This window comes from Bicyclus anynana, chromosome 8 (assembly GCF_947172395.1).
Source record: "Bicyclus anynana chromosome 8, ilBicAnyn1.1, whole genome shotgun sequence".
Classification (NCBI taxonomy): domain Eukaryota; kingdom Metazoa; phylum Arthropoda; class Insecta; order Lepidoptera; family Nymphalidae; genus Bicyclus; species Bicyclus anynana.
This window is the reverse complement of record NC_069090.1, coordinates 5022772-5044901: the sequence shown is the minus strand read 5'-3', so window position 1 is coordinate 5044901 and position 22130 is coordinate 5022772. Positions and strand designations below refer to the sequence as shown.

The 22130-nt window shown below is 36.3% G+C and overlaps 1 protein-coding gene across 1 annotated transcript in view; it reads right to left on the bottom strand.

Moving 5' to 3' along the window:
• Positions 1-1507: 1507 nt before the first annotated feature.
• The window catches only part of LOC112042806 (ectonucleoside triphosphate diphosphohydrolase 5), a 28267-nt gene continuing 7644 nt past the window's right edge, over positions 1508-22130 (bottom strand). Inside the window, exons 3-11 of the mRNA XM_024077973.2 lie at positions 16476-16619; positions 13731-13819; positions 12648-12817; positions 12072-12163; positions 11450-11603; positions 9990-10139; positions 9543-9715; positions 8430-8593; positions 1508-7511 (exon numbers count right to left, since the gene is read on the bottom strand). Of these exons, the coding sequence (XP_023933741.2) occupies positions 7416-7511; positions 8430-8593; positions 9543-9715; positions 9990-10139; positions 11450-11603; positions 12072-12163; positions 12648-12817; positions 13731-13819; positions 16476-16619 (1232 nt within the window). The 3' untranslated portion in view covers positions 1508-7415. The remainder of the gene's footprint in view (positions 7512-8429; positions 8594-9542; positions 9716-9989; positions 10140-11449; positions 11604-12071; positions 12164-12647; positions 12818-13730; positions 13820-16475; positions 16620-22130) is intronic.

Genomic DNA, 22130 nt, shown 5'->3' with positions numbered 1-22130 from the left:
AGCTCCGACGCACGAATGGAGTTTACTCTTTCATATCGACTGTCTAAATAGGTGTCTGTTGCCCCGCAGCATAAAAAGTAGTCTATGTACGGCTCAATACCTACGCCTCAAAAGTGAAAGGTGCGCAACCGCGGAGCAGCAGGCCGCGCCCTAACGCGCCCGTGCGTGTGCACGCTGTTGGCGGCAGCGCACGGTGAAAAGTGCGCAGAATAGGTTGCGTACAAAAACGTAACGCTGTCGTTCGTTCATCGATTTTTACTGGTTATATTTTTTTAATACCGGGGGCTATATATGAAGAATCGATTCTTAAGGAGTAAACTCCAATAAACTCCAGAAACTCCAAAAAAATTAACCTTGTACGTGTTGCAATGAGAATGGCGTAAGTACCTTGAAAAGGTTTTTTTGTGTTACTAATCAGGCTATGTAATTTTAGTTTCGGACAAATTCTGTACTAAACCAGCACCATAATTAGCTTTGTAAAAATAGCATCTATATTTAGTCGAGTCATATATTGTAATCTATTACAATTAGATTATTGTTTGTAATCTGTTAGAGACTGAACTCACGAACGTATTACGTAATATGTTAGTGTTAACATTTTTATTGTACCTACTATAATGTAATACGGTTCTCAATAAATTTTAAAATTACATGTCGTTGTTTTTATTTTTGAACTCAAACTCCAACGCACACTTGTCTTGGTGTATACCTAAGGCCTAGTTCGGACTACTTTAGTATTTTAGTCGACTACGAACATTTTTTTAATTTACCGCCCAAAAATCGTTCGTTCGTACTCGACTAAAAAAACAGATTCAGAAGAATTTATAACCTCCTCCTTTTTTTGAAGTCGGTTAAAAATACTAAAGTAGTCCGAACTAGGCCCATATAGGTGAATGCCACAGATTAGATACTAGGTAGTGAATGCGTTACGAAAAGTCAAAATGACATACCGTTAATTTTTAAAAGCGCCATCTGTAGTAACACTGGTAAACTACGACACAACACAGCGCCGAATCCGGTTAATTTTTCAACAGCATAATTGTGAACTAACTTGCAGGTGCTTGTGAAGTAAAGCAAGTCTGACACGAGAGATGGCGCTATTAAGCGCTACTAATTTTTTGAGTTTCTCTTTCATGTATTATTTTATTTTAGAAATAACTTTTACTTCAGTAGAGTGGTCTGAAGCACACTCAAAATATGAATAATGAGTGTAAGTGAGTAATTTAGTCTAGCGGGGATCGTACCATGAACTCTCGGTGCTGAGTGCTTTTACCTCGAAACGATTGCGGTAGTTATTTCAGCCGTTGAAATGAGTTGTTTATTAGTTCCAAAGTTCTCAATAAAACTTGTTGTAATCGTGACGAGTAGTATCTATTGAATAAATAGAAGACTGACAATCGCTCGTAATATTATTTTCTGTAATTAAATAACGTTTAATACTAGTTAATTAATGTATCTTTCGAAACTTTGATTTTAACTATGGATTTAAATAAATAAGACAGCAATATAAAATATAACATTTATTAAATTTTGTACAATTTACTTAAACACCGATCCGCTAGTCACTTACAATAGATAAACAGTGCAATGAAAGCTAATGAAAAGACATCTGTAATGGCAGCTACACACGTCACATTATAACGCAATGGTAAATGCACCCGTGTTTTAAAATTCAATTAAAACACTAAATAAAAGAATAAACACAATATGCGACCCTTTTATGTGAGACAATAGGTATCAGAAGTACAGTAAACAGTAGGGATTTTTTTTAAATAACATAGGCCATGATTTTTTAATAATTTCAGTTGTATTACCCGAATAACTCTATAAAAGATTTTTAACTATTAAATCGACCTCTAGTGCGACAAGTATGATAATAAATACAGGTAATATCTGTAGTTGTGGCCTGCAACGTCTACATTACATACATCGTAAACTGAAATAAAATTCAAAGATAAGCATGTACAAACAAACAAACTTGTCAGCTTTATTGGCCAGAACATGACTGAAACCACGCTAAAAGAATGATACAATCTCATAAAAAAGGGCCCCGTACAGGTTCAAAATTAGTCGGGTATACTCCGACGTTATATCACGTGAGTTTTAGACATGTTTTATAAAAAAAAAAATATATGAATAACACTCACGATAATTTAAATTCTAAAATAGATGTTACAATCTATAATGAAACGGGACTGCAATTAAAACATCAACGTGTGTGACTGCCATAACACGACCAGAGTCCCAGAAATGTGTAACTAATTTTAAAACATTTTACATCACTATTTATATTAAACTGAAAATGTTTTCTTCCTCTTATACAATATTTATAAATTAAAATATTCGACTACAGAACATAAGTCGACTCATTTGTGTGCATTAGTGTTGTGCGCGTATGTCCAGACTCCAGGCGATAGACAACTTGAAGTTATTTGCATTAGGAACTTAAACTTTCAGACATCAGTATTATTTATACTTAAAGTTAACTAAACACAAAAATATATATAAGAAAATTAATAGTCTTAAGAGCCCGTGAACTTACCCTCGTCATTTTATATAAGCTGAAAGTTTGTCAGCTCATGATCCTACCTACGTAAGTACGGTAGCCAATTATGGAGTTTTGACCGTGGTGGCAGATTTTAAGGACCCTCAACCGTCTAACTAAAAAGTGTAATTTTTTCTTTGTTTCCCTCGGCATAATATGAGAAATTATATTCCCAGTCGCCAGTAACTTAGTTTCGCGGCAACCCTTCGAAAAACACCATTTTACTTGAAACTTCAAGGGTATCTAGCGAAGGGTTGCCATAAAGCCAAGTTTCTGGCGGAAAGGGATATAATTTCTCATATTATGCCGATAGAAATGTAAAAAAAAACATACTTTATAGGTACTTTGAGGGTCTGGATCCTTGAAACCTGCTATATCAAAGCCACCACAATCCAAGCGCCATAGATGGTTACGATTTTGATATTTAAGGTAGAAGCATGAGCTGACAAACTTTCAGCTTTTATAAAATGACGAAGGTCTGGGTGTCGCTGGCTCTCTGTCTATAATAGTTATTTGCTAAATTTGAGCATTGATATCAAGTAGAGAAATCATTAAGTATGTCTGAAATTATGAAGTCTTCTAGTAGATTAAATAAAAATTTCAATTATTTTTTCACTGTTGAGATTCCCAAATACATATAATACTTTTTAAAAATAATATCTGGTAAGAATGAGTGCACCCCATTATTGACAAATCTCTAAATTAATTAACAAGGTCTACAAAAAAAATAACAAAAAATAATAAATACATCTAATGCCCGACCAACGTAATACGTGATGTGTCTGCCGTACGACAAACGTAATACGTAATGCATCTACTAGTCTAAGATCCGTATTAGAAACGACCTTCACCCATCTGAATGGATGGAGTGTCTTCTATCTTTAGTACGTTGAAAAATATATAGCAGGTTGTGTAAAATTTCCTGGCCAAACTATTATTAACTATAATTAATGATAGTTTGGCCAAAGTTTTTGAGGCAACCTACTCGCATTTTGATATAAATCACTTATCATCCAATAAACAAATGAGTGTAGGTTTTTTCTAATTGTCTAAGATCAGTATTAGAAACGACCTTCACCGACTAACGTTATACGCCAAAACATTTGCCGTGCAATCAACGTAATACGCAATACATCTGACGTCCGACCAATGTAATACGCAATGCATCTGACGTCCGACCAATGTAATACGCAATGCATCTGACGTCCGACCAATGTAATACGCAATGCATCTGACGTCCGACCAATGTAATACGCAATGCATCTTACGTCCGACCAATGTGTTACGCAATGCACCTGACGTTCAACCAATGTAATACGCAATGCATCTGACGTACATTCAACGTAATACGCACTACATCTGCAGGGTTATTATGTACCTCAGTGTACCATTCAAATACGAGTAAACAGTCACTAGGTACATCGCTTTTCATCGTATTTTCGTTTATGCAATCATCTAATTTTGTTTTTACAACGAAATTACATAATTATCCTCATTTTACGTAAATTTACATTACAGTAACGTTATTTTAACAAAAATCTGGTATTTACGTAATTTCGTTAAAATATTAAAGTTAGATGATCTTTAAAACAAAAAATCACTGTCATTGGATGTAAAATGGTGTAGTCAAGATCATTTCGTTGAAATAAGTATGTCAAATGATCACCAAAACGAATATAAGATGAAAAACGATGTAGTGACTCACTATTTGAATGGCACACCGAGATACATAATAAGGCAAAGTCGTACCGCCAAGCGATTTAGCGTTCCGGTACGATGCTGTGTAGAAACCGAAAGGGCTGTGGATTTTCATCCTCCTCCTAACAAGTTAGCCCGCTTCCATCTTAGACTGCATCATCACTTACCATCAGGTGAGATTGTAGTCAAGGGCTAACTTGTAAAGAATAAAAAAAAAAAAAAAAAAAAAAAAAAAAAAGGTCGCTGATCTCCATACAAAAAGTACACAAACTGGCAAGTACTATACAGTCGCACAAAACTCTAGCAACAGTCCGAGTAGATTATTTCTGTAACATCTGTTACAACCCCATCCATCCAGCCGAAGATATATAAATATAAATAGACGCTTTAATTTTCACTATCACAAAATACACAGTAAGATCTATTCGAATAAGTATGTCATTTAAATACTATTATTATTCACAATGAAATATTTCACATACAATATTATTTATGTAAAATTCATAGAAAATCACATGGTCACCATAAAATTAACACAGCACAATGGTAATATTTTATTATTTTGACAAAGCAATAACATAATTGTTATATTGGTGTAGTAATAGTAAAATAAATAAAATTTATTGTTTTTACAATACAACCATTAAGACACAGTAAGAAATTAGACAATATTATTTATATGAAAAATTATGTTTACAGTTCGTACGAAGAGTGTAAAATAAGAACTTGCGTGTTGCACATTAATTTTGTTAAGCATAGTTCTCACTGGTTCAAATACAGGCACATCAGTAATCAATTAGCACTATAAAGTCATAGAAATCTCTTGAATATAACAAAGAAAAATAAGCTTTATAATTCGCACTAAAGCATTTGATTATTAAAAGTACGTGGATATACAACCAGCTGGCCTATTCACTATTTCGGTCTTTATTATCAACCTATTAAAATAAACATCACATCAATTGAGAAATGTCATCTACCTACTGATGATATCCACTAGTAGGCATCAGATGACATTTTGTTACATAGAATCTCAATTTCGTAAATGTCAACTAGCATACGTCAAAGATAGTGAATTAGCCTGCAGCTGATTCACTATCTTGCTCTTTGATATCAACATATTGTAGTGGACAACAAGTCAATTGACAAAGTGTCATCTACATACTATATAATATCCACCAGTAAGCATCGGATGACATTTGTTACATAAAAGTTCTCAATTTCGTATAAGTTAGCATACGTCAAAGATAGTGAATTAGCCTGCAGTGCAATGGCATTGATGTCAACAAAGAATAATGCAATGCATACATTGAGTTACTATACATACTAGAGAAGACACCGCTCATATCTACTGCCGTTCAGCTGCGGCGATATCGCCCCACTTCATACTTTCTCACTAGCTAACTAAGCTGAGTGAAAAGGGTAAGCACCACATAATTCATGGCATTAAGGTCGCAAGAAATATTCTTTAAGTGATCTAGCGCTGCATAGTAAAATAGTATGGGTAGAGTTAACTAGTGTCACACTTGTGCAGCAAATACTACAATTAGCTTTAGTTCGTGCGCTATAGCATGGTGCGGGTGACAGTTCGTTTAACTCTTGAAAGTTTCGCGATTCACGCAGCGATTTCCTATTAAAAAGTGGATGCACAATCAGCAACCAAAAAACTCTCACTCACTCACAACACTCAATGAGTGCCAAACACAATTTCTTGGCACTCAATTCAAGTAGTCGCATTTGTAAATTCAACTTTAAACTCAATCCTTAAGGTTGAATTTGATCTGAATTTGGGATTTTATTGAATATTGGACTTTATTAAAAGGCCTTTAGGTACAATTTTCCTTACCAGTAATTCTAAAACTGTCAAAGCAAAACTGGCCAGTTTTTAAGTGAAATTTTCTACATGACTGTGCGTCCTTTTATAATAAGAGGTCAATGGATTCACGATAATAGTATGTTCAAGGCGTTATGAACGACATAAGGCAACTGTCACCCGCACCGTGCTACAGCGCACATAGTATATGCGACATTGTTTTTGCTTGGAACAGCTTCTCTAGTCAACATAGAACTCAATGAACGCGTATTCTATTACAAAGCGTTGTTCGCTGAATTTAAGATTTAGTGCGAACTATAAACACGTACAAAACGAGTATGCAGAGTACAGTTTATTTTTTTTTTTTACAAACACGTGAGTAAACGAGCATATTAAAAGTAGAAAATCAATTGCGTCGACAAAAAGTCTTGAAAACAACATCAGTATAAAAATTGAGTCGATATTATTACAAAATTCAGTGTAAAAACTTTGAAAAATCTTAATCGTTAATATCAAAATCCTTAATCACGTTGACGCCCGAAAAATACATTTTTTCTATTTCTATAGTTAATTTGTCTAAACAGTTTCAGTTCAATGTATTTTTTTGTCAAATTGTAATTAAATAAATATACAGAAATCAATCATAATGTCATTTTATAAAATCAATAAAACGAGGAACATTAAGCGATAATAGAAATTATAATAAATTAATAATAATCTCTGTTAATCAATTTTCTCGAATTGAACTAATAGGAATAAGAGTGAAATAAATCAGGATTATAATATAAAATATAATGAATGCAATAGTAGGGGAGCCCAGGCTGCAAAATTCGGAGTTACTTAAGCGTCATATGGACTGATTAAATTTGGTAGATATAGGTATTTCGTATAATGTTTTTTTTTTGCTCTTAGCGTCGGGGTAAAAAACTGCAGACTTTAAGACAATTTTTTACTTCGGCTAACTGAAATCGGCCGAAAATAGCGAATCTTCAGGGGATAATTTTCTTTAAAATTAAAAAAGTATTAAACGCGCTCGTTGCTCGAGAATAGGATTACAAGGGTACAAGGGATTATTTTGCAACTTTGAACCCTCCCATTCCCTCCAATTGTTAGATTTTCGAAATGCACACCTTTTAACTATCAACTAACATTATCCTATCTGACGTGCTGGTTAAGTATTTCTGATGTTAGCTTTTTTTATTGCCTCAAACATACCCATCAATATTAAGGGCAAATACTTGGTGGAGGTACTCAACAACGTGCAACCTATAGTTCCTTATGTTCGTCTGTCGCGCTCGAGTACATCCAAAAATCCCCTCTTCGGCTCCCCTACTATAAATAAAGTCAGTATCGCTAACGCTAAGCCGCTGGTGCGGTGGCGATGCGGTGCATCACTGTGGTGTAAGCGAGCCCCAGGGCCCATGACACTTCGTGACCGTCCACCTTTTTGAAAAGCTGAAAAAGGAAAACGATTATTTTAAGGCATGTAGAAGAAACCAAAGTCACCGACATAGCTCAACGAGTCGCGAAGTCGAGCTATGTGGCAATGGGCGGGGCACAGTTCGAAGAGCCGATGGACGTTAGGGCCCCAAAGTGCTGGAATGGCGACCCCGCACTGCAAAGCGCAGTATTGGTCGACCCCCCACCAGGTGGACTGATGACATCAAGCTAGTCGCAGGGATTCGCTGGATGCAGGTGGCTCAGTATCGTGATGTTTGGAAGACCCTACAAAAGGCCTATGTCCTGCAGTGGACGTCCATCAGCTGATATGATGATGATGATGAAGATAAGCGAGGTCCGAGGTCCAAAAACAAAAGCAAATTCGGTTTTTGTCTCAGACTAATTACATAAGGACCTGCCGCGCTAGACGTTATTTTTTTTTCAAAGTATATGACCGACAATCTAAGGCGATTATAAAAACTGTCTCTATAGAATCGATGTTTCATAGTTGTAATCGTATTCGTCGGTTAAAAAGCTCCCCAAAAAAAATTTTTGTGTAAATATGCAAGCGAAGGGGGGAAAAGACGGGGGGCGCGGGTGTGAAATCATGCGTGCGGGGAAGTGAGGAGCATCAGTCGTGGGTTTTTCATTCATCGCTACACGGCCCCCAGCCTGCCCCCCCCCCCTGTTGGCCCCCCGGACCATCGGGAGTGTTACGAACGAAGTTGCCAAGCTACTTCTAGTTTAATCTAATCTAAGCTTGTTTTCCTCAAAAAAATAAAAACAATTTTGTTCGTGTATTTAGGTGTAATACTAGTCCTTATGTAATTAGTCTGAGGTTTTTGTATCAGATGAGTAGAGTGTTCAAAAGGGCTAGAACCCAGAGCCGTAAAGTTTATTATTAATAAAAAAACAAGTAGAGTGACAACTCACCGATATGCGCTCATTGTCCCGTATCTTGTACGCGTCTTGCAACAGCGTGACCACGTACACGAGGTCCACGCACGCCCACGGCTGGTCGACGTTGGACGCCGAGCACGCCTTGATGGCGCTCGCTCGGTACTGCGCCACGGACACGGTGCCGCCTTTCATTACATCTGTGAAACAAACCTTCTTAATACTTCATTACCTATGAGTCGTGATAGCCTAGTGGATATGACTTCTGCCTCCGAACCACCGGCGTAGGTTCGAATCCGATCCGGGGCAGGCACCTCCAACTTTTCTGTTGTGTGCATTTTAAGAAATTAAATATCACGTGGCTTAAGTGAAGTCCGCCAATCCGCATTGGGCCAGTGTGGAGGCCTATTGGCCTAACCCCTCTCATTCTGAGGAGAACCGAACTCAGCAGTGAGTCGAATATGGGTTGATAATTATGAACTACCTCATTGATCCCGTAGTTAGCTTGTTTAACAACGGACAATGAGGGGTACGAATCCCGAGTCAGACAAACAAAAAGCCTCAATAGCTCAACGGTGAGAGCGGTTACAGTTTTAAAAATTTGTTCATAAATCATAAAAAAAATACAAAATATAATGTGATTCAAAAGTTTTTATAATTCAACCCCTAAAGTGGTGAAATAGGGCTTGAAAGTTAACATTGATTTCGAGTTTCGCGGACGCAGTCGCGGGCGTCCGCTAGTAAAGTTATAAAAGAAAATATGAAGCAGTCCGATACAAAAGAAGTATTATTAAAAAAAAAATACGATACATACCAGAATAGATAAAATAAGGAATGAGTATATAAGAGTAAGTCTGAAGGTGGCGCCAGTGACAGAAAAATTGAGGAGTAGAAGGTTAGCTTGGTATGGACATGTAATGCGTAGAGAGGAAAGTCATATTACTAGAAAAATGTTGAATGTGCAAGTGGAAGGTCATAAGAGGAGAGGAAGGCCAAAGAAGAGATGGTTGGATTGTGTGAAAGAGGACATGTGTGTAAAAGGAGTGTATGATGAGTTGACAAGTAATAGAGACGAATGGAAAAGATTGACATATTTTTCCGACCCCACTTAAGTGGGATAAGGGTAAGGAGATGATGATGATGACATACCAATAATCCCGGCGTCGGCCGCCACGTCGTAGAAGTAGCTCATGGCGGCCACGGCCCCGCGCGGCGCCGTGCGCGGCTCCCAGTCCAGCGTCAGCTGCACGTAGCGCTTCACCAGCTCGTGGCAGCGCGCGTACACCGCGTCGCGCTTCATGCTGTCCGGCCGCGCCGCGCCGCTGGAACATAATATAGCCTATGTTCAACAAATATAGCCTATAGCTTGGCAACTTCGTTCGTAACACTCCAGATGGTGTGATTTCACTCCCGCGCAGTCGTTGCGTCGACTATAAGTAAAACTTCATTACTCTTGACTAGCAGACTGAGGAAAAGTTCATGAATGCATTAATAAAAGTATAATCGGGCGACGCTTTTAAGATGCGTGCTGCCATCTACAGGCATAGTTAAACAGTGTTTGTTATTTTAAACTACCAGTAGATGGCGTTAACTTACCTAATAACATACTGCTTGTTGCCGTACGTCCACTTTTCATTTTGTACAATAGGATCAACGCACACAGACTTGAACACGCTGGAGGTGTTGTCACTGGCTTCGAGGCTGAACGTACCGTATCGGGCCGCCAACAGACCCAACTTTAAATAGCTGAAACATAATATATTAACAGTTTTTACTATGTTTCATATTTATTATCTTACAGAGCGAATTGCGAGCGTTTTGAAAGCGGTGCGGATTCGCAACGTATACGTTACGGGCGCGCAACGTTCATGCCGCGCATTCAAATCTTTTTTTTTCAAAAGAATTTCAAATCTTAGGCCCATCATCATAACGAACTAAAAATATTAACTAGTCCACGAAAAATTAACCTTCGATGATTTGTTGGTTTGGTAAGAAAAATATAAACAATATTAACATTAGTTCTTTAGCCAGAAAACTGATATTTTTTAATAAATCCATTTTGTTACTGAATGAACTATAAGTCGTTAATTCGCTACAAAACCGCGACCGAAACGTTGCGAATCCGCCACGCCTCCGCGACGTCTTCGCTGCGCAGCCGCGACATGTTCGCGACGCATTCGCTGTGCGTCCGCTCCGCTTTGCAACAGCTGGCAAACCGTTAGTATGAAAAGACCCTTTTACATATAAAATATAATAAAATTAAAAACGAAATTTTTTTAATTTATGTTCCATAAAATGACATCATGTCAGAGTTGTACGAGAGGATTATCAGCAAAATCTCTCTTTAACTTGCTTATAAACCTTGCTAGAAGTTTAGCAAGTTATTTATTTATCTAAAGCTTTAATAGGATCTTATCAAAGAGTATCTTTCGTACAGCAAAGAGGAACGAACACACACACACACACACACACACAATCAAAGGAGGAGAATGTTAATATATTTTAAAGGATATCCTTAACCCTACACAATTCCCGGGCTGTGTCCGGAGTTTTCTCTCTACCACACGATGAACCCGGTACCCGCACGATGTATTCATGGAAGATCTAACAAATTGGTCTAGTTTTTTTCACATATATAATTCATAATTCATTTATTTTTGCTGATAACACATACAATCCAATGTATTCAGCCAATTCTGGCATACAACAATTTATATTATAAATACAATATTATTGACAAAATATAAAAAAATAAATTCAATAGCAAATGATTAAACAAAAATATAAAAATTAAATGAAAAGTTAAAAATTACAATCTGTGCAGGTACGAGTACTTATGTCAAATAATAATAATTAATAATATAAAAATAATCTTTACAATGTCATAGGATAAACATAATTAATAAATATAAACAAAAAAAAAATTTAATACTAAAAATGTCACAATACATGGTTTTTTATTTGCTTTTATAATTAAAAAAAAATATAGAATAGAAAATAAAAAAATATATAGCTTCCTATAAATATAGAAAGTGGTATGTTTATAGGAAGCTCACCTGTGCGTGTATATGGTGATATTCTCCCCGGCCGGCACGATGTACTGGTCACTGAGTGGAAACAGCTTGGTGTCCTCCTCTTCCAACTGGTACGTGATCTGCGTGGAGCCGCCGCCCAAGTCCAGCGCCGCCATGGTCTCTACTCCCATGAGATCTGTAATTATTATGTTTACAACCATTAAAAGAATTTAGAAGCCTCAATAGCTCAACTTAAACTTGAAAACGTCGACAAAATAATTTAAAAAAATGTCTCTTGCTCATAAACAAAGACTTCATCATCACGTAAACATCAAGGCAATCCAGCTACACGAATTATGAATACAATAAGTGAGTTAAACGGACCAAACCATTTGTGTTAGTGTTTAGTGACTAGTGATAGTGTAGTGTTAAGTGCTACATGGAAGGTCACGTGAACAAAGTGACCTAAAGACGTAATAGTTAGTGAAAGACTAAGACTAAGTTATTGGATATTATCTTAGTGTAATAATATAAGTTTAGGTTAAAGTTGTGTAAAGTAAAGTGCAGTACAGGCCTTTTGTGCTCAAAATTGGATGACTCTATGTTCAGCAGTGGATGTCCATTGAATGTTAATGATGATGGATAAGATATCAGGTGTACTCACTGTGCAATAAATTCACCGTGTACCAAATGAAGATGCCCTCATCGGAGCCTTTCATAATCTCTACACTGTTGTCGCCCACATCGTAACCCAGCCTGGAAAAAACTCAAGTTATTAGGCTATGTTAAATGAGATGGTCCATTTCAGATCCACTCTTGTACCCCGTATCATTAAAATTTTAAAAATACAAGGATTTTATTAAAATCTAAATAAGTGAATAAATTTAATGAAATAAAAAGAAATAAATGAAATTAAAACCCAAGTTTTTGAGTTATATCAAGATGGCGCCCATAAAGGAACTATGACATGACAATTGACAGCAAACGTCAAATCGACTACTATTAATCCGCCACTATTATTTGCATTTCTTGGGAGAGAATGAATATTATTTCCAAAGAATTAAAGTAAATTCGTAGATTTGTATAATCAAAAATAGTTAAAAAAAATATCTTCTTTTCCGCCAGAGTACAATGACTGATCCTGGGCCCCACACAATTTTGGATCTCCTTTGTCAATGCCTTTTAAAAAGGTCTACTTAGAATATATGATTTTTATTTGATTGAATATACTAGTACTCACTGTTTTATCGCTTCCGACACAGTTTTAATGAGCATATCCGCTTTGTCCGCGGGCAGGAGTCTCAGGCCGGCGGTCGCTCGAACGATCAGCGGCGTCGACCGTTTCTTCTTGGCGTCGATAGGAATGCGCTCCTCCGACCTCCTCACTAAATGCAATATGGTTTCCGCACCCTGAAATTATTGATCATCAATAAATACCTATATTCGGCTCACTGCTGAGCTAGTCTCCTCTCAGATTGAGAGGGGTTAGGCCAATAGACCACCACGCTGGCCCAATGCGGATTGGCAGACTTCACACACGCAGAGAATTAAGAAAATTCTCTGGTATGCAGGTTTCCTCACGTTTTTCCTTCACCGTTTGAGACACTTGATATTTAATTTCTAAAAATGCACACAATTGAAAAGTTGGAGGTGCGTGCTCGGGGCCGGATTCAAATCCACACCCTCCGGAATCGGATGCAGAGATCTATCACGAAAATATTGATAACATTAAATATTATTAAAAAAAATGTTTTAACTTTGCGATTACGGCCACGCGAAATTTAGTTACCACAAATCCCGCGGGAACCATAAATTTTACTGGAAAAAAAGTAACCTATTATGTTGCTCAATCACTTCCTCTATCTTTCAATGAAAGTCCTATTATCATCCATCGTCCATCATGTAAATAACTAACTATAAGCATTAGAAAAAACACACAGTTATTTTTAAATCACAGACAGACTCCTAATCTAAATAGAATAAACTTTACTATCAAAATTGTGCAAACGGTGGAGAAGTCATCATTATCAGTCTATTTTTAACCGACTTCAAAAAGAGGAGGAGGTTTTCAATTCGATGTTTTTTTTAACAGTCCAGTACAGTGCCTTGGAGGGGATGTGGCTTAGCTTAGACCCACCACACTGTTATAATGCGAGTGGACGGGCGATTAATGATTATCTTGAACTCTTTAACAATCACTATCAGATCATGTAATGACCGAGTCAAATTTCTTACTTCAATGGGGTTGAGAATTTTTATCAGCCAAATTCAAGCGATCGTCAGCCTATATCTTAACAAGGAATATTATTACTTATACACATACCTTTTCCGGATCATCCACATATGAAGATAGGCCCGGTTTTGTCTCCTCAAAATATTCATCCACTAAGTCCAGACTAGTCTGACCAAATACTGAAAGTAAATAAGTTGTATGTTCATACATATTTAATCTTTTTTCACCGATGGCAGCTACATTATAAGCGAGTCATCATCATCATTAACAAACCCATATTCAGCTCACTGTTGAGCAAGAGTCTCCTCTCAAAATTAGGGTTAGGCCTTAGTCCCAATGCGGATTTGCAGACTTTACACACGTAAAGAATTTAAAAAAATCGGGTATGCAGGTTTCCTCACGATGTTTTCCTTTCCGAGACACGTGATATTTAATTTCTTAAAATACACACAACTGAAAAGTTGGAAGTGCATGCCCCGGACCGGATTCGAACCTACGCCCTGCCCTCCGAATCGATAACAGAGGTCATATCATATCCCAAAATAGAAACTACGCGTGAGACCAAGGGTGTACTACGAACAGTCAAATGCATTAACAAATATCATCTAGATTTATCACTGTGCAATTATTATGAATTCTGTGATATTACAGGTGTAAGTCAAATATGAATAGGTAATGTGTGATTCAGAAAGTAAATTCAATGGAACTCACTGCTCTTATTACTAAGAAAATAGTGTTGACTAATTGTATTAGACCAATCTGAACCAGCAAAGGTGGTTTAAATATTTAAAAAAAATGGTAAAAGTATCAAAATTGAGGGTAGCCAAAATAAAAAAAAAAGTGCACCACCCCTATTTTTTTTTTAATTTCTCCTTGCCACCCCTCAGAGAAGTATGGCAACTAACTAACACTGTCACAAGATAATCTTGATAATTTTAACACACAGCAGAAAAATCATCGTTTCATAGACACGATTTTCATCTCTGTTTTACCTTGACAGTGTAAAAGATAAACAAAAAAGATTATACCAAGGTTTTAGTATTCTTGATAGCCTTGGACGTTGGACAAAAAACAAAACAACGAGAAAGATTTGCTTACTTATTTCAAGAATTGGTCAATCTTTGTTCCTTAACTAAACAATTTATGTTCCTTAACTCATATTAATACTTATTGTGTTAATATTGAGGCGATTAAAGTACATTAGATGACATTTAAATTAAATTTAAGTACAGGTAACGCTAATAAGCTTTATTATTACATATTTATTTCTAACGTGAAAAAATAATTTTGAATATAAAAATACTAGCTTTAGCCAGCGGCTTCGCCCGCGCTAAATTCGGGGTAACAAAGAGTCTGTGTACCGATTTTTAGCTACCTATACCTTGAAAACTGCGAAAAGTCCCATTTAAAATTTCACCCCCTCTTTTAAGGGCAACCCCTTAAAAGAGGGGGTAAGCGTATTTTCAAAAAATTAACTTTATGCACGGTCAAAATTAATCAGCATACCAATTTTTAGCTTTCTACCTTGAAAATTACGGAATGCTCCATACAAACTTCCACCCCCCATTTTAGGGAAGTGGGGGGTTAGAAAGAGCCAAAATGTAGCCCATGTCACTTTTCATACAGTCAACAATCTCCACTTAAAAAATCACGTCAATTCGTCACTCCTTTTGCCGTGAAAGACGGACAAACAAACAGACACACACTTTCACATTTATAATATTAGTATGGATATTAAGATTTTACGTTAGTTAGTAGTAAGTGTAACATCTATTCTTAGCACAACCTTTAAATAAAAAACTTAATTAATTAATGACACACAAATAAAAATATTTTTTAATTATTACACGATTATAATTAAAAATTTAAACGACTGCCTAAAGAGGATTACGTTTTTCAAACGTACTTATGTACTCTTAGCTAAGATATCAATATTAAGGCCTTAAATATTTAAAGTAATAACGTATCATTATATTCGGTCAGTTATAGCAGTATATACTATTTTTAGAATTACATAACAAGTTTTCTGATTTTTTAATACATATTTAAGTGAGGAAGAAATGGGAACCTACTACTACGAGTTTATTAGCTCTTCGGACTGTGTGCCCCACCCTTTGCCACTTCAGCATCGCTACTTCTTGAGTTTATACTACTCACTAGCAAAAAGCGCAGTGTTGGTCGACCCCTCACCAGGAGTGCTAACATGCGACCAGTGAAGAGAAATATAGACAAAGTTTCGTCGGCGTCGGAGTTGTTCCAATCACATCTCTTTCGTACTAACGCACTGAAAGAGATAGCGATATTTCCGGTTGCGCCGCCATTGGTTGAACTTTTTCTGTTTCCCTTCAAGAGATTATCTCGTTGGTCACATGTTAGCGCCACTGGTGGACTAAATACATCAAGCGAGTCGGACGGAGCCTCTGGATGTAGGCGGCTCAGGATAGTGGTGTTTGGAAGTACCCACAAAACGCCTTTCATAGAGGAATTAGAAAATGGAGATGCATCGCACTCAAATTCACGAACAAAATTGTCTGTCGTTTTTTTTGAGGGGGACGAGGTAAACTCACACATCGAAAATATTTAACACCATTAAAAATATTCTATGTCCATACATACACAACTATAATTTTTTTGACCGTTTTTTAAGCCATTTAATTACACAAACCGGCATTTTTAGGGAGCTCTTTAAACGATTCTATAGCAACAGTTTTTATAAACGCGTTAAATTATATATTTTTGATCTTTGCCAGTGGAGTAACGGTTAGCGGGGCAGGTCCTGTTATTTAAATGGTCTAAGCCTTTGTCCATCGGCTGTATATCTGTGTACCAACGCACCTGTGAACGGCACTCTAAACTTGTAGGCCAGCACCCTTGTCCCCGAGGAGCCGGCGTCGATGATGACGGCATGGTGGTAGACGCTCTCGTAGCCCAGGCTCTTGGCCAGCCCATCGAACCACTGTGTCTGGCCTGCGAAAAGCCCTGGAAAAAGACGGTAGGCCGGCATAAAAATAATAGCATAACAATTCATATGTGGCGCGAGAACTCTAGCTGACCAACACGCAAGCCTAACGTAGACAGTATCGGACAAACCTCTGTAGACATGGAGGAAATGGAATCCCTACAAATGCCTACGTCCTGCAGTGGACGCCCATTGGCTGATAATGAATGATGATGATGATGAAATTGTATGTGTAATTGTAATTGATATTGATACAGACCGACGCGTTATTTTTTTTTATATTCTTTTACAAGTTAGCCCTTGATGATAAATGATGATGCAATCTAAGATGGAAGCGGACTAACTTCGAGGAGGAATCGAAATATGTAAGGAGATATTCTCTATCATGTTTATTTTTGCTGCTACTTTTGTTTTCATTAAAATTGTTCTCATTTTCACAGCGAATTTGGCTGTAATCTATGATTATCTCAGAGTGCATGTGTAGAAAGATAACTTCATCTTTTACCACAAAGTAAGTGACATGCGCAAGCGCATTTATTGTTTTGAATAAGTTTTTAAACTAACTAACTTTAACTGACATAATTAAGTTTTTAGTTTGTCCCTAATGGTTTTCATTCTGCCTATTTATGTAGTTCATTTATTGGTTCACTAGCGGACGCCCGCGACTTCGTCCGCGTAAAAATTTATGTAAACTTCTCTACCTCTACCTTACCCTACTCGTAAACCTACCCAACCCTACCCTACCCTACCCTACCCCTACCTTACTCCTACCCTACCGCTAACGCTAACCCTTCCCTCCCCCCACCTTACCCTACCCTAACCCTACCCGTAACCTATCCATACCCTATCCTACCCTACCCCTTATCTACCCCTACCCTACCCCTACCTTACTCCTACCCTACCGCTAACCCTAACCCTTCCCTACCCCTACCTTATCCCTACCCTAACCCTACCCTACCCGTACCCTACCCCTACCCTACCCTACCCCTATCCTACTCCTCCCCTACCCTAGACTTTCCATATCCTTCCCCTACCTCTACCTTGCCCCTACCCTACACTACCCCTACCTTATCCGTACCCTACCCTACCCTACACTTTCCCTAAATTACCCCTACCCTACCTCTATCCTACCCCTTCCCTACCTCTATCCTATCCCTACCCTCAGCAAAATTGGTCCAGCCTTTTGTGCGTGGTGCAATGACCAAAAGACTATAATTTCCCAAGCGACTTCTATGCTAATACTATAAAGAGGTAAAGTTTGTGTGGTTGTCGGGGGTAATCTCTGGATCTACTGGACCGATTTGGAAAATTCTTTTACCAATAGAAAGCTACATTATTTGCGAGTGTCATAGGCTATGTTTGGTCCTCATATTCATACGGGAACGGGAACCACGTAATTGAAACCGCGGGGCGTCATATAGCGGCATTTCTGCGACTTTCAGAAATTTTGTAGTATCTCCGAAACTATATAACTAATTAACATACTGTAAAGGGCAAATCTTATCTCTATAATATCCTTGTGATTATTAAATAATTTATTTTGATAAGGATTTAAGTTTAGTTGTGTAAATAATGACGTAAACCTTAGTTTAAAATTTAAATAATTTATTAAAGTACTAAAGGTACTATATCTGCTAAAATATAAAAGATAGATATATGGTGTCGCGGACTTTTTTGTAGAACTTTTAAAGGTTCAAAAAGCCTCCATACATTTATTTCAGTTATACGCAATGGTTGAGGCAGCGCATGCGAAAAAGTAAGTTTTTCGGTCTGACCTGTAAGAGAAAACCCGCGATATCTCAGTAGTTATATATGATAGAAATATAAAATATAGCCTATAGCACTCCCCGATAACGTAGCATTCTACTGGTGAAAGAATTTTTAAAATCGGTCCAGTAGTTCCGAAGATTACCCCATTTCAAAAAATTGTTACAAACTTACAAACTTACAAACTTACAAACTTTACCTCTTTATAATATTAGTATAGATTACTAAAAGGTTGACACTAAATAAATCTAATTCGGCGATACATACCTACATCTACAAAATATTGAAAATTGTAATATTGTCATATGGCTTGTTGTTGTCATTTATGCTGTTGGCTGTCATATTGTGTTTGTATTTTTTTCATAGTAGGTACTCGTATACTCTAATCAACATCTTTTATTTGATAACTCTTCAAACAATATAAATAAGACCATTTAAAAAGATGAATACGAGTAGTAAAATTATACCAAGTCAATGAAATTTTTTTTTTTTTAAAAAGAATATTTGCCATATCTTTTATAATATGAACAATATTCCCATTGCCCATAGTAAAATCATACATTGTTAATTCAAACTGTAATATTTAACAAAAATTGGATATTTTAAATCTTAATTACAATAGCTACAGCATAGAAAAAGCTGATTCACGATAGAAACATGGGAAGAATCGAGATTTTTTTTTCTAAACGTATCAAATTAGATTTAGATAATTAGGTGGCGAATCACCCATTTGTTTTGGAACCATTAATTACGGGACAACCTGTATAAAGTCTATTTATACTAGTGATTCCCAAAGTGGTCTATATCGACCCCTAAGGGTCTATGACAAACTGTAAGGGGTCTATGTCAGCGAAAAAAAATTTGGGGGTCCATTAAATGAAAATGGTTTCCACGATAGTAGATCATAACACATACACTGATAGTACCTATTTTTTACATCATATTTTTTTATAATATCAAAACATATACATTATTAACCGACTTCCAAAAAGGAGGAGGGTCTACGTTCGGCTGTATGTATGTTTTTTTTAAAAGTAACTATGAAGTAAAAAAATATTATATATGTTTATAAAATTGTAAGTTGTAGGATACAGAAAATCAATATCAAAAAAGTAGGGGGTCTACTCAACACGGAAAAACATGGCAAGGGGTCTACGACACAAAAAAGTTTGGGAAACTCTGATCTATACAATAGGTTATCGAAAAGTTTAGTTTTAGTTTGCAATAAATGTCATAATGCTTATAAACAATGGACACATAGATGATACATTATAATGGACATGTCGAATAATGAGCTGTCATATAAACACGTACAAATTAAATTATAAATATGTAAAACTCGTGAATACATGCCGCGTTAACACTGAACAATAGCCGAGTGACAAATGAAACGATATAAATTATAAACATTTCTCATACAAGTTATAGGTAGGTATTACGTTATGTTTAAATGTTTAACGTTCTTCATTGTTTTACGTTGACATACACGTGTTTAAACATTTACAGCTCATTAACACTCAAGGGCGTCGCTAAGGGGGCAGAGCGGGGCAGCTGACCCTCTAGAAATTGAAAAAAAACTCAAAGCCACTTTTTAAATAATAATATGTCACCGTAAAATTGTAAATACCGTCAGATTATAACCTATCTCGCGAGATTGTGAACTGTCGAAAGATTGTGAACCGCAACATAGTGCTTACAATTTAACGTGTTATTATTCGGTAGATTATAAGGAAGAACTACAAATAAAAAACACCTAACCTAACCATTACTTTCTGAGCCACAAAGGTCCCGGTTCTTTGGAGTACGTTGAAGTTCACAATCTTTCGACGGTTTACAATTTCGCGAGATAGATTTATCATCTAACGGTATTTACAATTTTACGGTTTCATATACTTATACCTACCTTATTATATATTATGATAAAATCAGCTACCCCATAACACAGACTACCTACAAGTATTACGTACTCTCCACTTTGGAGCTAGTTAGTACCCTACTAACTAGCTCCAAAGTGGAGTGGAGTGGGTATTGTTTTGTATAGTAGATATATTTATTTTGAAACAAAGATGCTGATATAGGTACGCACTGTCATCTTTTACTTTAGAAAGCCACGTTATTTATGAGTGTCATGTAATTTTATCCCCGTATTTTAAACGGTGAAACCGCGGGGCGTCGGGTAGTTTACTTATAATGACATTGCATACCAGAACTTCTATTTGTCTTTAGGAACAATTTCACACAAATACTTACACACTACTGACGAAGTTTAGATATTTTAACTATGCAATAATACATTAAGTTAAAGCGCGAATAACTATCACTTTTTCATAAATTTTATAATAACAAGTAACTATAATATTATGTATATATTTATATAGGGCTGATGACACTTTTTTGACAGAAATTGTATGTAAATTAACAGAGTAATATACAGGTTGCTCGGGAGTATCCTATACCTTCACGGTGTTGCGAAGTCCACTTATTATAGGAGCCAAACTAATTTTTTTTAACTTAAATTAAAAAAAAAGACTTTTTATGTTTTCATATTATGGTAATTCAAATAATTCCGATTATCCATGTAACACACTCCTTTATATATCCTTGCATTTTAAAATACGTAATCGTCGTCGCAAGACTGTCGATATCGACTATAAAAAATAAATCTATACTAATATTATAAAGCTGAAGAGTTTGTTTGTTTGTTTCTTTGAACGCGCTAATCTCAGGAACTACTGGTCCGATTTAAAAAAAATATTTCATTGTTAGATAGCCTATTTATCGAGGAAGGTTAGAGGCTATATTTTATCCGCGTATTCCTAAGGGAACGGGATCCACGCGGGTGAAACCGCGCGGCGTCTACTAGTACTTATTATACAAATAAGCTATTATACAAATATTATTAAGTCATGATGACTTTCTTTGGAAGTTCATGAAGTATTGTAGCAATGCTTCATAAATCAATGCAACTAGTAAAAAATAATTTAAGATCGTTTACCTACCGTTTTTTGTGTATGTGTATAATTAAGTAATTAGTAATCGCGTTCATATAAAATTTATAAAATTCATTAAATTATTTAAGATTTATTATAGCAAAAAAATCGCTTAGTTACAAGTACCGACGTCACACTCTACGTAGACCGTAGACAGAAAAGTTAATGGACAAGTGATTGTAGTGCCGTTGTATATCAAAAGGTCAATACGATTTTTGCAAACTTTTCACTTCACTAATTTACTTTTCGTTTCACTAATACTTTTTAAATTAACTAGTTACACATAATTCGTAGCAAGTTGAGGCTGCAATTTCGTACTCATATTATGTTTGTCTTTGTCGAGATCCATCTGCGTGCATCCGTTATTACATCAAATTCGAAAATCGAATCGCCTTGTTTACAGTGAGCAGTTTGTTTCTTTTTATCTGTCTAAAATAAAATAAGAAGGGGGTGAAATAGGGGTTGAATGTTTGCATGGAAGGTCCTTCATTTGTAGAGTTACAGTTTTAAAAATTTGTCCATAAATTTTTAAAAATCAACCCTTAAAGTTGTGATATAGAGGTTGAAAGTTTACACTGATTTCCACGCGGACGAAGTCGCGAGCGTCCGCTAGTATACAATATACATATAGACAAGAATTGCTCGTTTAAAGGCATTAGATAGATAACCTACTAACCCGACCTATCCTCCCTACGAGTACTTTATGCACATATTAATTACTTTATCTAATGCTAATAGCTAACTAACCTAATTAATGACGCGTGCAAAATTCAT